The 14,192-nt window shown below is 37.5% G+C and overlaps 1 protein-coding gene and 1 non-coding gene across 2 annotated transcripts; one reads left to right on the forward strand and one right to left on the reverse strand.

The window, feature by feature from the left end:
• Positions 1–1,816: 1,816 nt before the first annotated feature.
• LOC112725565 (uncharacterized) lies at positions 1,817–12,917 on the forward strand. The gene is made up of 4 exons (XM_025775464.1): positions 1,817–2,537; positions 2,641–2,845; positions 2,948–3,087; positions 12,766–12,917. The coding sequence occupies exons 1-4, from the start codon at positions 1,817–1,819 to the stop codon at positions 12,915–12,917; spliced, it is 1,218 nt and encodes a 405-aa protein (XP_025631249.1).
• LOC112764039 (small nucleolar RNA R71) lies at positions 6,938–7,041 on the reverse strand. Its single transcript, XR_003182984.1, has one exon. It is a non-coding gene; the product is annotated as a small nucleolar RNA R71 (small nucleolar RNA).
• Positions 12,918–14,192: the final 1,275 nt, after the last annotated feature.

Below are 14,192 nucleotides of genomic sequence, written 5' to 3' on the forward strand. Positions count from 1 at the left end.
AATTTCTGTTTGGCTGTTTGTTGGTTAGCAATTAGCATAAGAAATTAATAATCTGAAATGTAAGTGGCTGTGTTTGGTCCTCTGCTCAATTTCTGCTCTATTTTGAAGCTTAATTCCTCTTTGTTGCACAATTTTTATTTGTTGGTCAATTTATGTTTGGTCCTCGGCTCAATTTCTGTTTGCTGTTGAGCATAAGAAATAAAAAATTTGAATGTTAAGCTGGCTGGTCTTCTATTTTGTAGCTCAATTTCATTTGTGAACTGTTCAATTTCTGTGAACTTGCTCTGTGCATTTTCTGATTTCAGTGCTCATCTTCTTCCTTCTTCGTTCCTATGAATATGATCAATTTCTGTTTGGCTGTTTGTTGGTTAGCAATTAGCATATAAAATTAATAATCTAAAATGTAAGTGGCTGTGTTTGGTCCTCTACTCAATTTCTGCTCTATTTTGCAGCTTAATTCCTCTTTGTTGCACAATTTCTATTTGTTGGTCAATTTGTGTTTGGTCAAAATCTGAATGTTAAGCTGGCTGGTCTTCTATTTTGCAGCTCAACTTCATTTGTGAACTGTTTAATTTCTGGAATTCCATCTGTGAACTGTTCAATTTCTGTGTATGTTCATTGTGTTGTGTTGTCTTGTGTTGTTTAATTTCATACATGTTTTATTAATTTCAGTTATGGAAGATAGTATTAATCAAGAAGCAACTGCTAATAACAATGCTTCTGTGAATAATAACATGCCTGCCGATACTCCTATTCCGAATGATGCTGCTAATCCTAATTCCCGTAGTGCTAATGATAGTCAGTCACAAGGTTCTTCTAACCTTAGGGGAAAAACAGATTTAGCTTGGAAATATGTTGCTCTACAACACGTGAATGGAAAACCACAATATCAATGTTTATTTTGTCTACAAGTTTTCAATGGAGGTGGAATTCACAGGATGAAGAAACATCTAGCAAAGATTACTGGAGATGTGTAAAAATGTCCTAAAGTTCCATATGATGTGGAAAAACAGATGGAAAGTTTGTTGAAAGATATTCAGGCCAGCAAAAAGAAAAGAAAAGTAAGTTTTGGTGAAGAGGGTGGTGATGAGGTAGAGGATGCAATTGATGAGGCAATAGCTCAAGAAGAACAGGAACAACAGCGTACCTCGAGTCAGCAAGGAGTTGGAGGCGATCCAAAGAAAAAAGCCAAAGTCATTCCTACTATGTCTGCACGAAGAACAACTCCAGGAGCTCAACCAAGTATTAAAAGTGTTATGCAAAACAAAGAGGCGATACACGAGGTTGATAAACGATTTGCTCGGTGGCTTTTCGATTGTAAAATTCCATTTAATGCTGTGATGTCGCCATATTTCCAAGATATGTTGGATGGTGTTGCTGGTATTGGACCTGGTTACAAGGGGCCTTCTTATGATAAGTTAAGGATTCATTTGTTGGCTGATCTTAAAAGAGAAAGTCAAATGCTAGTTGATAGTTATAGGAGTGCATGGAAGGAAACTGGATGTACCCTCATGGCTGATGGTTGGGCAGATCAAAGACAAAGAACGTTAATCAATTTCTTGGTGTATTGTTCTAAAGGTTTGTGCTTTGTGAAATCAGTAGATGCTTCCAGTATGGTAAAAAATGCTTTACACTTGTGTACTTTGTTTTCTGAGGTGATTGAATGGATTGGCCCAAATAATATTGTGCATGTTGTGACTGACAATGCAGCCAATTATGTTGCTGCTGGTAGGCTTATCAATAGAAAATATGATAATATCTATTGGTCACCATGTGCTGCTCATTGCCTTAATTTATTTTAAAAGATATAAGCAGCATGGCGCATATTTCTAACCTTGCAACTCGTGCTTCAAAGATCACAGTATTTGTGTACAATCATACGGTTTTCTTATCTTGGCTAAGACAAAGACCTCATTGGAGAGAAATTGTACGTCCTGGTGCAACCCGGTTTGCAACTGTGTTTATTACATTGAAGAGCATCTTTGACCATAAAAAGGAGTTGCAACAATTGGTTGTAGATTCAATTTTCACTGATCACAAATTAGGAAGGAGTGCTACTGGTAGAGCTGTGAGTGCTATTATTCTGGACGCCAAATTTTGGGACGATTGCTTTACTGTATGTAAACTTGTGGGCCCTCTGATTTACTTGCTGAGGGTTATTGATGCTGATGACCCCCCATCTTTGAGATATGTTTATGAAGGAATGCTAAGGGCAGAAGATGCAATTAAGGAGATGTTTAGGCAATCCAAGACTGCATATCAGCCGTACACAGATATTATCAACTCAAGATGGGACAAGCATTTGAAGAAAGATCTTCATGCGGCAGCTTACTTCCTGAATCCTAAATTCTTTTTTAATGAAAATTATAAAGAAGCACCTGATGTTATGCAAGGTTTGCTTGATCTTGTTACCTTGTATTGCAAGTGTAACAATTTGGATTCAGTTCAGGCAATGAAAGAAATACATTTATATAGAGATCGGAAGGAAAGTTTTGATAGACAAGAAGTTATTCCAGCTGCATCTGAACTTAAGCCTGGTAAGAATATGGTTGAATATTTGTTTAATCAATAGTAACTTATTTTATGCTCCTATGTTCTTAATTAATATCTTATAATATGTTATGGTTTTATAATTGGTAGATGAATGGTGGAGGTTATTCGGAGGCTCTGCTCCATGTCTACAGAAGATAGCTGTTCGCATTCTTAGCCAAGCATCTGCTTCTTCTGGGTGTGAGAGAAATTGGAGCCTTTTTGACCAGATTCATACAAAAAGAAGAAATAGATTGGAGCATGATAGACTGAATGACATTGTTTATGTTACCTATAATTTGCGTCTTAAATCCAGGTAATATATGTTTCATGAAATACTATATTGTTTCATTTGTAATCTTTATCATAATAAATTTGTAAATTATTAAATCTCCATATATTGTATTTAACTTTTTAGGAAGGAAAAAGAAAAAAGAAAGCAAAAGACACAACATGATCCAATTGATTATGAAAGTATCAGCCAAGTTGACTTCTGGGTGACTGAAGAGGTTGTAGAGAAAGAGCCTGATCTTCCTAGTAATGTGGATGACTTATTGCGTGAGTATAGTATATTTAGTTTCTAATGATTTATTAGAATGTTGTTAGTTTATAATTGATGAGCGGATAATTTATACGCTTTTTGGCATTGTTTTTAGATAGATTTTAGTAAGTTTGAGCTACTTTTAGGGATGTTTTCATTAGTTTATATGTTAAATTCACATTTCTGGACTTTACTATGAGTTTGTGTGTTTTTCTGTGATTTCAGGTAAATTCTGGCTGAAATTGAGGGACTTGAGCAAAACTCTGAAAAAGGCTGACAAAAGGACTGCTGATGCTGTTGGAATCTGACCTCCCTGCACTCGAAATGGATTTTCTGGAGCAACAGAACTCCAATTGGCGCGCTCTCAACGGCGTTGGAAAGTAGACATCCAGAGCTTTCCAGCAATATATAATAGTCCATACTTTATTCGAAGAATGACGATGTAACTTGGCATTGAACGCCAAGTTCATGCTGCTGTCTGGAGTTAAACGCTAGAAAAACGTCATGATCCGGAGTTGAACGCCCAAAACACGTCATAACTCAGAGTTCAACTCCAAGAGAAGTCTCAGCTCGTGAATTCATCAAGCTCAGCCCAAACATACACCAAGTGGGCCCCGAAAGTGGATTTATGCATCAATTACTTACTCATGTAAACCCTAGGAGCTAGTTTATTATAAATAGAACATTTAACTAATGTATTTGACATCTTTTGACAGTTAAGTCTTTGGATCATTTGGTCTTGTGACCACATGGGGGCTGGCCATTCGGCCATGCCTGTACCTTTCACTTATGTATTTTCAACGGTGGAGTTTCTGCACACCATAGATTAAGGGTGTGGAGCTCTGCTGTACCTCAAGTATTAATACAATTCTATTTTCTTCTATTCAAATCTCTCTTATTCTTATTCCAAGATATTCATTCGTACCCAAGAACATGATGAATGTGATGATTAATAACCCTCATTATCATTCTCACTTATGAACGCACGTGATTGACAACCACTTCCGTTCTACATGCAACAGAGCTTGAATGTGTATCTCTTAGATTCCCCAACAGAATCTTCGTGGTATAAGCTAGATAGATGGCGGCATTTATGAGGATCCGGAAAGTCTCACCTTGTCTGTGGTATTCCGAGTAGGATCCTGGGAATCCGGAAAGTCTTACCTTGTCTGTGGTATTCCGAGTAGGATTCCGGTAATGAATGACTGTGACGTGCTTCAGACTCGCAAGTGCTGGGCGTTAGTGACAGACGCAAAAGAATCAAGGGATTCTATTCCAGTAGAAGCGGGAACCAACCAGTGATTAGCCGTGCTGTGACAGAGTGCGTGAGCGTAGTTTTCACTGCGAGGATGGGATGTAGCCATCAACCATGGGTGATGCCTCCAGACGATTAGCCATGCGAGTGACAGCCGCAGAGGATCATTTTCCCGAGAGGATTGAAAGTAGCCACCGCTGATGGTGAACCCCTATACACAGCTTGCCATGGAAAGGAGTGAGAAAGACTGAGTTGAAGCAGTAGGAAAGTAGGCGTTCTTGAGCCATACAGTATCTCCACATGCTTATCTGAAATTCCCACCAATGAATTTACATAAGTATTCTATCCCTTTTATTATTTCTACTTTTCTATTTCTATTTTCGAAACCCAAACTATTTTATCTGCCTAACTGAGATTTACAAGGTAACCATAGCTTGCTTCATACCAACAATCTCTGTGGGATCGACCCTTACTCACGTAAGGTTTATTATTTGGACGACCCAGTACACTTGCTGGTTAGTTGAACGGAGTTGTGCCCACTCGTGCCAATTTCTAAATTCCATAATTTTACAATAAAAACAATTTAAAGAACAGTGATCACGATTTCGTCCACCAAGTTTTTGGCGCCGTTGCCGGGGATTGTTCGAGTATGGACAACTGACAGTTCATCTTGTTGCTCAGATTAGGTAATTTTCTTTTCAAAAAAAAATCATAAACTCATAAAAACCAAAAAAATATTTTGTGTTCTTGTTTGAGTCTTGAGTTAATTTTTAAGTTTGGTGTCAATTGCATGCTTTTAAAATTTTTCTTGCATTTTTTTCGAAAATCTCATGCATTCATAGTGTTCTTCATGATCTTCAAGTTGTTCTTGACAAGTCTTTTTGTTTGATCTTGATGATTTCTTGTTTTGTGTTGTTTGTTGTTTGTCATGTGCATTTTTGCATTCATATTTTCCATGCATTAAAGATTTCTAAGTTTGGTGTCTTGCATGTTTTCTTTGCATCAAAAATTTTTCAAAATTATGTTCTTGATGTTCATCATGATCTTTAAGGTGTTCTTGGTGTTCATCTTGACATTCATAGTGTTCTTGCATGCATCTTGTGTCTTGATCCAAAATTTTCATGTTTTGGGTCATTTTTGTGTTTTTCCTTAAAAAATCAAAAAATCAAAAAAATATCTTTTCCTTATTTCCCTCCAAAATTTCGAAATTTTGGTTTAACTTGGTCAAAAAAAAATATTTTTAAAATTAGTTGTTTCTTACAAGTCAAGTCAAAATTTCAATTTTAAAAATCTTATCTTTTCAAAATCTTTTTCAAAAATCATATCTTTTTCATTTTTTCTATTTTTCGAAAATTTCAAAAAAATATTTTTCAAAATATTTTCAAAATCCTTTTCTTATCTTTATATCATATTTTCGAAAATTAGCTAACAATTAATGTGATTGTTTCAAAAATTTGAAGTTTGTTACTTTCTTGTTAAGAAATGTTCAATCTTTAAGTTCTAGAATCTTATCTTGTAGTTTCTTGTTAGTGAAGTAAATAATTTCAAATTTTTAAAATTAAAATCTTTTTATCTTTTATCTTATCTTTTTCAAAAAATTTTTATCTTTTTCAAAATTTGATTTCAAAATATCTTATCTAACTTATTATCTTCTTATCTTTTTAAAATTTGATTTCAAATCTTTTTCAATCAACCAAACTAACTTTTTGTTTGCTTCCTATCTTTTTCAAAACCACCTAACTACTTTTCCCTCTCTAATTTTCGAAAATACCCCTATATTTTTCAAAAATTCTTTTTAATTAACTAATTGTTTCAAGTTTTAATTTTAATTTTAATTCATCTTTAATTTTCGAAAATACTAACCCCTTTTTCAAAAATTATTTTCGAATTTTTCTCCCTCTCTTCTCTTCTTCTATTTAATTAATTAATTACTAACACTTTTCTTCACCTCTCTTCATCTAAAAATCCGAATTCTTCTTCATCCTTCTACCCCTTTCTTTTTCTACTAACATAAAGGAATCTCTATACTGTGACATAGAGGATTCCTCTTTCTTTTCTTGTTTCTTCTCTTTCATATGAGCAGGAACAGGGAAAAAGGCACTCTTGTTGAAATAGATCCAGAACCTGAAAGGACTCTAAAGAGAAAATTAAGAGAAGCTAAATTACAACAATCCAAAAATAACCTTTCAGAAATTTTCGAACAGGAGAAGGAGATGGCAGCCGAAAATAATAATAATAATGCAAGGAGAATGCTTGGTGACTTCACAAAGCCAACGTCCAAGTTTGATGGAAGAAGCATCTCCATTCCTGCCATTGGAGCCAATAACTTTGAGCTTAACCCTCAACTAGTTGCTTTAATGCAACAAAACTGCAAGTTTTATGGACTTCCATCTGAAGATCCTTATCAGTTTTTAACTGAGTTCTTGCAGATCTGTGAGACTGTAAAGACGAATGGAGTTGATCCTGAAGTCTACAGACTCATGCTTTTCCCTTTTGCTGTAAGAGACAGAGCTAGAATATGGTTGGATTCACAACCTAAGGATAGCCTGGACTCCTGGGATAAGCTGGTCACTGCCTTCTTGGATAAATTCTTCCCTCCTCAAAAGCTGAGCAAGTTGAGAGTGGATGTTCAAACCTTCAAACAAAAAGATGGTGAATCCCTCTATGAAGCTTGGGAAAGATACAAGCAGCTGACCAAAAGATGTCCATCTGACATGTTTTCAGAATGGACCATATTGGATATATTCTATTATGGTCTCTCTGAATTTTCGAAAATGTCATTGGATCATTCTGCAGGTGGATCTATTCACCTGAAGAAAACGCCTGAAGAGGCTCAAGAACTCATTGACATGGTTGCAAACAACCAGTTCATGTACACCTCTGAGAGGAATTCCGTGAATAATGGGGTACCTCAGAAGAAAGGAGTTCTTGAAATTGATACTCTGAATGCCATATTGGCTCAGAATAAAGTGTTGACTCAACAGGTCAACATAATCTCTCAAAATCTGAATGGATTGCAACATGCATCCAATAGTACTAGAGAGGCAGCTTCTGAAGAAGCTTATGATCCTGAGAACCCTGCCATGGCAGAGGTTAATTACATGGGTGAACCATATGGAAACACCTACAACCCATCATGGAGAAATCACCCAAATTTCTCCTGGAATGATCAACAAAAGCCTCAACAAGGCTTTAACAATGGTGGACGCACTAGGCTAAGCAATAGCAAGCCATATCCATCATCTTCTCAGCAACAGACAGAGAATTCTGAACAAAACAATTCTAATTTAGCCAATATAGTCTCTGATCTGTCAAAGGCCACTTTCAGTTTCATGAATGAAACAAGATCCTCCATTAGAAATCTAGAGGCACAAGTGGGCCAGCTGAGTAAGAAAGTTATTGAAACTCCTCCCAGTATTCTCCCAAGCAATACAGAAGAGAATCCAAAAGGAGAGTGCAAGGCCATTGATGTGATCAATGTGGCCGAATGCACAAGGGAGGAGGAGGACGAAAATTCTAGTGAGGAAGACCTCCTGGGACGTCCCTCAAGCAAGAAGGAGTCTCCTATTAAGGATCCAAAGGAATCTGAGGCTCACATAGAGACCATAGAGATTCCATTAAATCTCCTTCTGCCATTCATGAGCTCTGAAGACTATTCTTCCTCTGAAGAGGATGAAGACATGACTGGAGAGCAAGTTGCTCAATATCTAGGAGCTATCATGAAGCTGAATGCCAAGTTGTTTGGTAATGAGACTTGGGAAAGTGAACCTCCCTTGCTCATTAGTGAATTGGATACTTGGATTCAGAAAACTCTACCTCAAAAGAAATAAGATCTTGGCAAGTTCCTAATACCTTGTACCATAGGCACCATGAGCTTTGAAAAAGCTCTGTGTGACCTGGGGTCAGGGATAAATCTTATGCTACTCTCTGTAATGGAGAAGCTGGGAATCATTGAGGTACAACCTGCCTTGTTCTCATTACAATTGGCAGATAAGTCTTTGAGACAAGCTTATGGAATGGTAGAGGATGTTTTAGTAAAGGTTGAAGGCCTTTACATCCCTGCTGATTTCATAATCGTAGACACTAGGAAGGAAGAGGATGATTGCATCATCCTTGGAAGACCCTTCCTAGCCACAGCAGAAGCTGTGATAGATGTCAATAGAGGTGAGTTAGTCCTTCAATTGAATGGGGACTACCTTGTGTTTAAGGCACATGGCCATCCCTCTGTGACAAAAGAGAGTAAGCATGAAGAGCTTCTCTTAGTTCAAGGTCAAGAAGAGCCCACACAATCAAACTCTAAGTTTGGTATTGTGAGGCCACAACCAAACTCTAAGTTTGGTGTTAAGACCCCATATCCAAACTCTAAGTTTGGTGTTGGGACTACACAACATTGACCTGATCACCTTGTGGCTCCATGAGAGCCACTGTCAAGCTATTGACATTAAAGAAGCGCTTGTTGGGAGGCAACCCAATTTTATTTATCTAATTTTATTTTATTTTGTTTTATTGTTATTTTTGTGTTTAATTAGGTACATGATCATGAAGAGTCACGAAAAAATCAAAAAAATTAAAAACAGAGTCAAAAACAGAAGAAAAAATTTTTCACCCTGGAGGACACACAGGCTGGCGTTCAACGCCAGCAAGATGCATCTGGCCGGCGTTCAACGCCAGAACAGAGCACCATTCTGGCGCTGAACGCCAGAAACAAGCAACATCTTGGCGCTGAATGCCAGGAAAGTGCCCAGAGAGGAAAAACTGTCGCTGAACGCCAGTAACAAGCATGAAACTGGCGTTCAACGCCAGAAACATGCTTTACATGGGCGTTGAACGCCCAGAACGTGCACCAATGGGTGTTTGAACGCCAGAATGATGCACGAAGGCATTTTACATGCCTATTTGGTGCAGGAATGGTATTTCTTGACACCTCAGGATCTGTGGACCTCACAGGATCCCCACCTACCTCGCCCTCTCTCTTTCCATTCATGGTCATCCCTTCTGTTTTTCATTCACCACCTACATCTATCCACTCTTCCCCATACACCCCACCTACCTTTACAATTCAACTTCTCTTTAACACCAAAATCCCACCCATATAGCCGAATCCATCTCCCCTCACTCACCTCCATTTTCTTCTTCTTCTTCTTCCTCTCTTCTTTCTTCTCTTGCTCGAGGGCGAGCAATATTTTAAGTTTGGTGTGGTAAAAGCATAGCTTTTTTGCTTTTCCATTACCATCAATGGCACCTAAGGCCAGAGAAACCTCAAAGGGAAGACAAAAGCTTCCACCTCTGAGTCTTGGGAGATGGAAAGACTAATATAAAGCCGTCTTAGCTCAGTGGTAGAACATGTGGCTGCAAATCAAGAGATCCCTGAGATACCTCAGGGGATAAGTTATCCTCCACACAAATATTGGAAGCAACTAAGGGTAGAAACACCAAAATTACTAAAGAATCATTCAACAGAAGCAAGGAAGAGACATAGAGGAGCTCAAAAAGCACCATTGGACCTTCAAGAAGGCACCACCCTCACTCAGGTGGATTCATTCCTTGTTCTTATTTCTTTCTGCTTTTTGGTTTTTAATGTTGTGTTTATCTATGTTTTGTGTCTCTACTTCATGATCATTAGTATGTAACCATGCCTTAAAGCTATGAATAAATCCAATAATTCCTTCACCTCTCTTAAATAAAAAAATGTTTTAATTCAAAAGAACAAGAAATACATGAATTTCAAATTTATCCTTGAATTTAATTTAATTATATTGATGTGGTGACAATACTTTTTGTTTTCTGAATGAATGCTTGAACAGTGCATATGTCTTTTGATATTGTTGTTTATGAGTGTTAAAATTGTTGGCTCTTGAAAGAATGATGAACAAAGAGAAATGCTATTGATGATCTGAAAAAAATCATGAAATTGATTCTTGAAGCAAGAAAAAGCAGAAAAAAAAAGTGGCGAAAAAAAAATAGAAAGAAAAAGAAAAAGCAAGCAGAAAAAGCCAATAGCCCTTAAAACCAAAAGGCAAGGGTAAAAAGGATCCAAGGCTTTGAGCATCAATGGATAGGAGGGCCCAAGGAAATAAAATCCAGGCCTAAGCGGCTAAATCAAGCTGTCCCTAACCATGTGCTTGTGTCATGAAGGTCCAAGTGAAAAGCTTGAGACTGAGTGGTTAAAGTCGTGATCCAAAGCAAAAGAGTGTGCTTAAGAGCTCTGGACACCACTAACTGGGGACTCTAGCAAAGCTGAGTCACAATCTGAAAAGGTTCACCCAGTTATGTGTCTGTGGCATTTATGTATCCGGTGGTAATACTGGAAAACAAAATGCTTAGGGCCACGGCCAAGACTCATAAGTAACTGTGTTCAAGAATCAACATGCTTAACTAGGAAAGTCAATAACACTATCCAAAATTCTAAGTTCCCAGAGACGCCAATCACTCTGAACTTCAAAGGAAAAAGTGAGATGCCAAAACTGTTCAGAAGCAAAAAGCTACAAGTCCTGCTCATCTAATTAAATTAATATTCATTGATATTTTGGGCTTTATAGTATATTCTCTTCTTTTTATCCTAATTGATTTTCAGTTGCTTGGGGACAAGCAACAATTTAAGTTTGGTGTTGTGATGAGCGGATAATTTATACGCTTTTTGGCATTGTTTTTAGATAGTTTTTAGTAAGTTTGAGCTACTTTTAGGGATGTTTTCATTAGTTTTTATGTTAAATTCACATTTCTGGACTTTACTATGAGTTTGTGTGTTTTTCTGTGATTTCAGGTAAATTCTGGCTGAAATTGAGGGACTTGAGCAAAACTCTGAAAAAGGCTGACAAAAGGACTGCTGATGCTGTTGGAATCTGACCTCCCTGCACTCGAAATAAAATTTCTGGAGCTATATAACTCCAATCGGCGGGATCTCAACGGCGTTGGAAAGTAGACATCCAGAGCTTTCCAGCAATATATAATAGTCCATACTTTATTTGAAGAATGACGACGTAACTTGGCGTTGAACGCCAAGTTCATGCTGCTGTCTGGAGTTAAACGCCAGAAAAACGTCATGATCCGGAGTTGAACGCCCAAAACACGTCATAACTCAGAGTTCAACTCCAAGAGAAGCCCCAGCTCGTGAATTCATCAAGCTCAGCCCAAACATACACCAAGTGGGCCCCGGAAGTGGATTTATGCATCAATTACTTACTCATGTAAACCCTAGGAGCTAGTTTATTATAAATAGAACATTTAACTAATGTATTTGACATCTTTTGACAGTTAAGTCTTTGGATCATTCGGTCTTGTGACCACATGGGGGCTGGCCATTCGGCAATGCCTGTACCTTTCACTTATGTATTTTCAACGGTGGAGTTTCTGCACACCATAGATTAAGGGTGTGGAGCTCTGCTGTACCTCAAGTATTTATGCAATTCTATTTTCTTCTATTCAAATCTCTCTTATTCTTATTCCAAGATATTCATTCGTACCCAAGAACATGATGAATGTGATGATTAATAACCCTCATTATCATTCTCACTTATGAACGCACGTGATTGACAACCACTTCCGTTCTACATGCAACAGAGCTTGAATGTGTATCTCTTAGATTCCCCAACAGAATCTTCGTGGTATAAGCTAGATAGATGGCGGCATTTATGAGGATCCGGAAAGTCTCACCTTGTCTGTGGTATTCCGAGTAGGATCCTGGGAATCCGGAAAGTCTTACCTTGTCTGTGGTATTCCGAGTAGGATTCCGGTAATGAATGACTGTGACGTGCTTCAGACTCGCAAGTGCTGGGCGTTAGTGACAGACGCAAAAGAATCAAGGGATTCTATTCCAGTAGGAGCGGGAACCAACCAGTGATTAGCCGTGCTGTGACAGAGTGCGTGAGCGTAGTTTTCACTGCGAGGATGGGATGTAGCCATCAACCATGGGTGATGCCTCCAGACGATTAGCCATGCGAGTGACAGCCGCAGAGGATCATTTTCCCGAGAGGATTGAAAGTAGCCACCGCTGATGGTGAACCCCTATACACAGCTTGCCATGGAAAGGAGTGAGAAAGACTGAGTTGAAGCAGTAGGAAAGTAGGCGTTCTTGAGCCATACAGTATCTCCACATGCTTATCTGAAATTCCCACCAATGAATTTACATAAGTATTCTATCCCTTTTATTATTTCTACTTTCCTATTTCTATTTTCGAAACCCAAACTATTTTATCTGCCTAACTGAGATTTACAAGGTAACCATAGCTTGCTTCATACCAACAATCTCTGTGGGATCGACCCTTACTCACGTAAGGTTTATTACTTGGACGACCCAGTACACTTGCTGGTTAGTTGAACGGAGTTGTGTCCACTCGTGCCAATTTCTAAATTCCATAATTTTACAATAAAAACAATTTAAAGAACAGTGATCACGATTTCGTCCACCAATAATATAATGATAACATTTCTATTTTATTAGGTGAAATTGATGCTGATTTATATCCAAGTGGCGGTGGTAGTAGTGGTCTTTATGCTGCATCTCTTTCTTCTGCTGATCAGGGTGGGAATGAAGGTAAAGATCATCCCACCGAAGCAGATTTGCAACAAGTTCTTACGGATTTTGATAATTGATAAACCATGATGTTGGGATTTAACATTTAGATATGCTTTTATTACTATTTAACTTTTGAGTTTGGATTTTGATAAGATCATATGTATTTGGTTGATGATATTTTATGTAGTGTTTTTAATTTCGAAGATATTTTAAGATTTGTATCAGACTATAATTATATTTTAGGATGTGTATTTATAATTTATTTATTATTCTACTCTGAAACGGTTTTTCCGGTTGAACCACCGGTTGAACTGGTTAGACCAGTGAACCAGTGAACCAGTGATTAGAGCGGTTTGATGATCGGTCCGGTTTTCTGAACCTTGGTTTATTGGCTTATATGCATGCATAAGGCATTAATGCATGCCATGGCTTCATGGTCATGGGCCAAGCTTTTAAAAGCGTGGCCTAAAGCTCCAAAGTGTGCTTAATCTTCAAAGTGTGCCCAAATTCCTCTTTTCTTCTTTTCAGCTTATTTTGTGCTCTTTTTGCTTCTTTTTCTTCTTATTTCCTACAAAATTTATAAAATCAAAAGATCAAGAAAATATACCAATTAAGCACAAAATCATGCAATAATTAAGCATAAATAATCAATTTCTTGTATGAAAAAGCATAGAAAAACATGTCATCACAACACCAAACTTAAACATTGCTTGTCCCCAAGCAAGAAAAGAATCATGCAATAGAGATTGACAATCCAAGGTAAGAAGAATAGCAACTCAATGTTCATGGTAGGCTAGTTTTCCATGCATGCTACAATCACAAAAGAAATGTAAATGATTGATGCTTCTATCTAGTTCAATTTATGAAATCTTTTCCTTATAATTCTTCCATGAAACAAGCTTTTTTTTAGCTTCTCCTTTTGGGTGCTTTGCCCCATGAGTTGATAACAAAGCTACGATTCTAAATGCTTTGTTTTCAAGTATTACCACTTGATACATAAGCACCACAAGCATTTGAATTAGAGGACTTTATTAAGCTCATTTTTTTCTTTTCTTGACTCTCTAATCATTGATGCTCAGAACCTTGAGCTTTGAGGGAGTGCCTTTGCACTTGAGCCTAGCCTTGACTTCTAAGTGTTTTGTTTTCAAGCATTTGGCTTGATACATAAACACTACAAGTACTTAACAATAGAATTGTCATTGGTACTCAGAGCCTTCAGCTTTCTCATTCTTTCCCTTTTTCTTTTCTTGCCCTTTTTTTGCTTTTTTTTCAAGGTTTTCATGATTTCAAAAGATTTCACAAAATGTCCTAGATGAAAACTTCAATTAAATAAAATCTAATGCAATTGAGCA

The sequence above is a fragment of the Arachis hypogaea genome, chromosome 2, assembly GCF_003086295.3.
Source record: "Arachis hypogaea cultivar Tifrunner chromosome 2, arahy.Tifrunner.gnm2.J5K5, whole genome shotgun sequence".
In the NCBI taxonomy this organism is placed as follows: domain Eukaryota; kingdom Viridiplantae; phylum Streptophyta; class Magnoliopsida; order Fabales; family Fabaceae; genus Arachis; species Arachis hypogaea.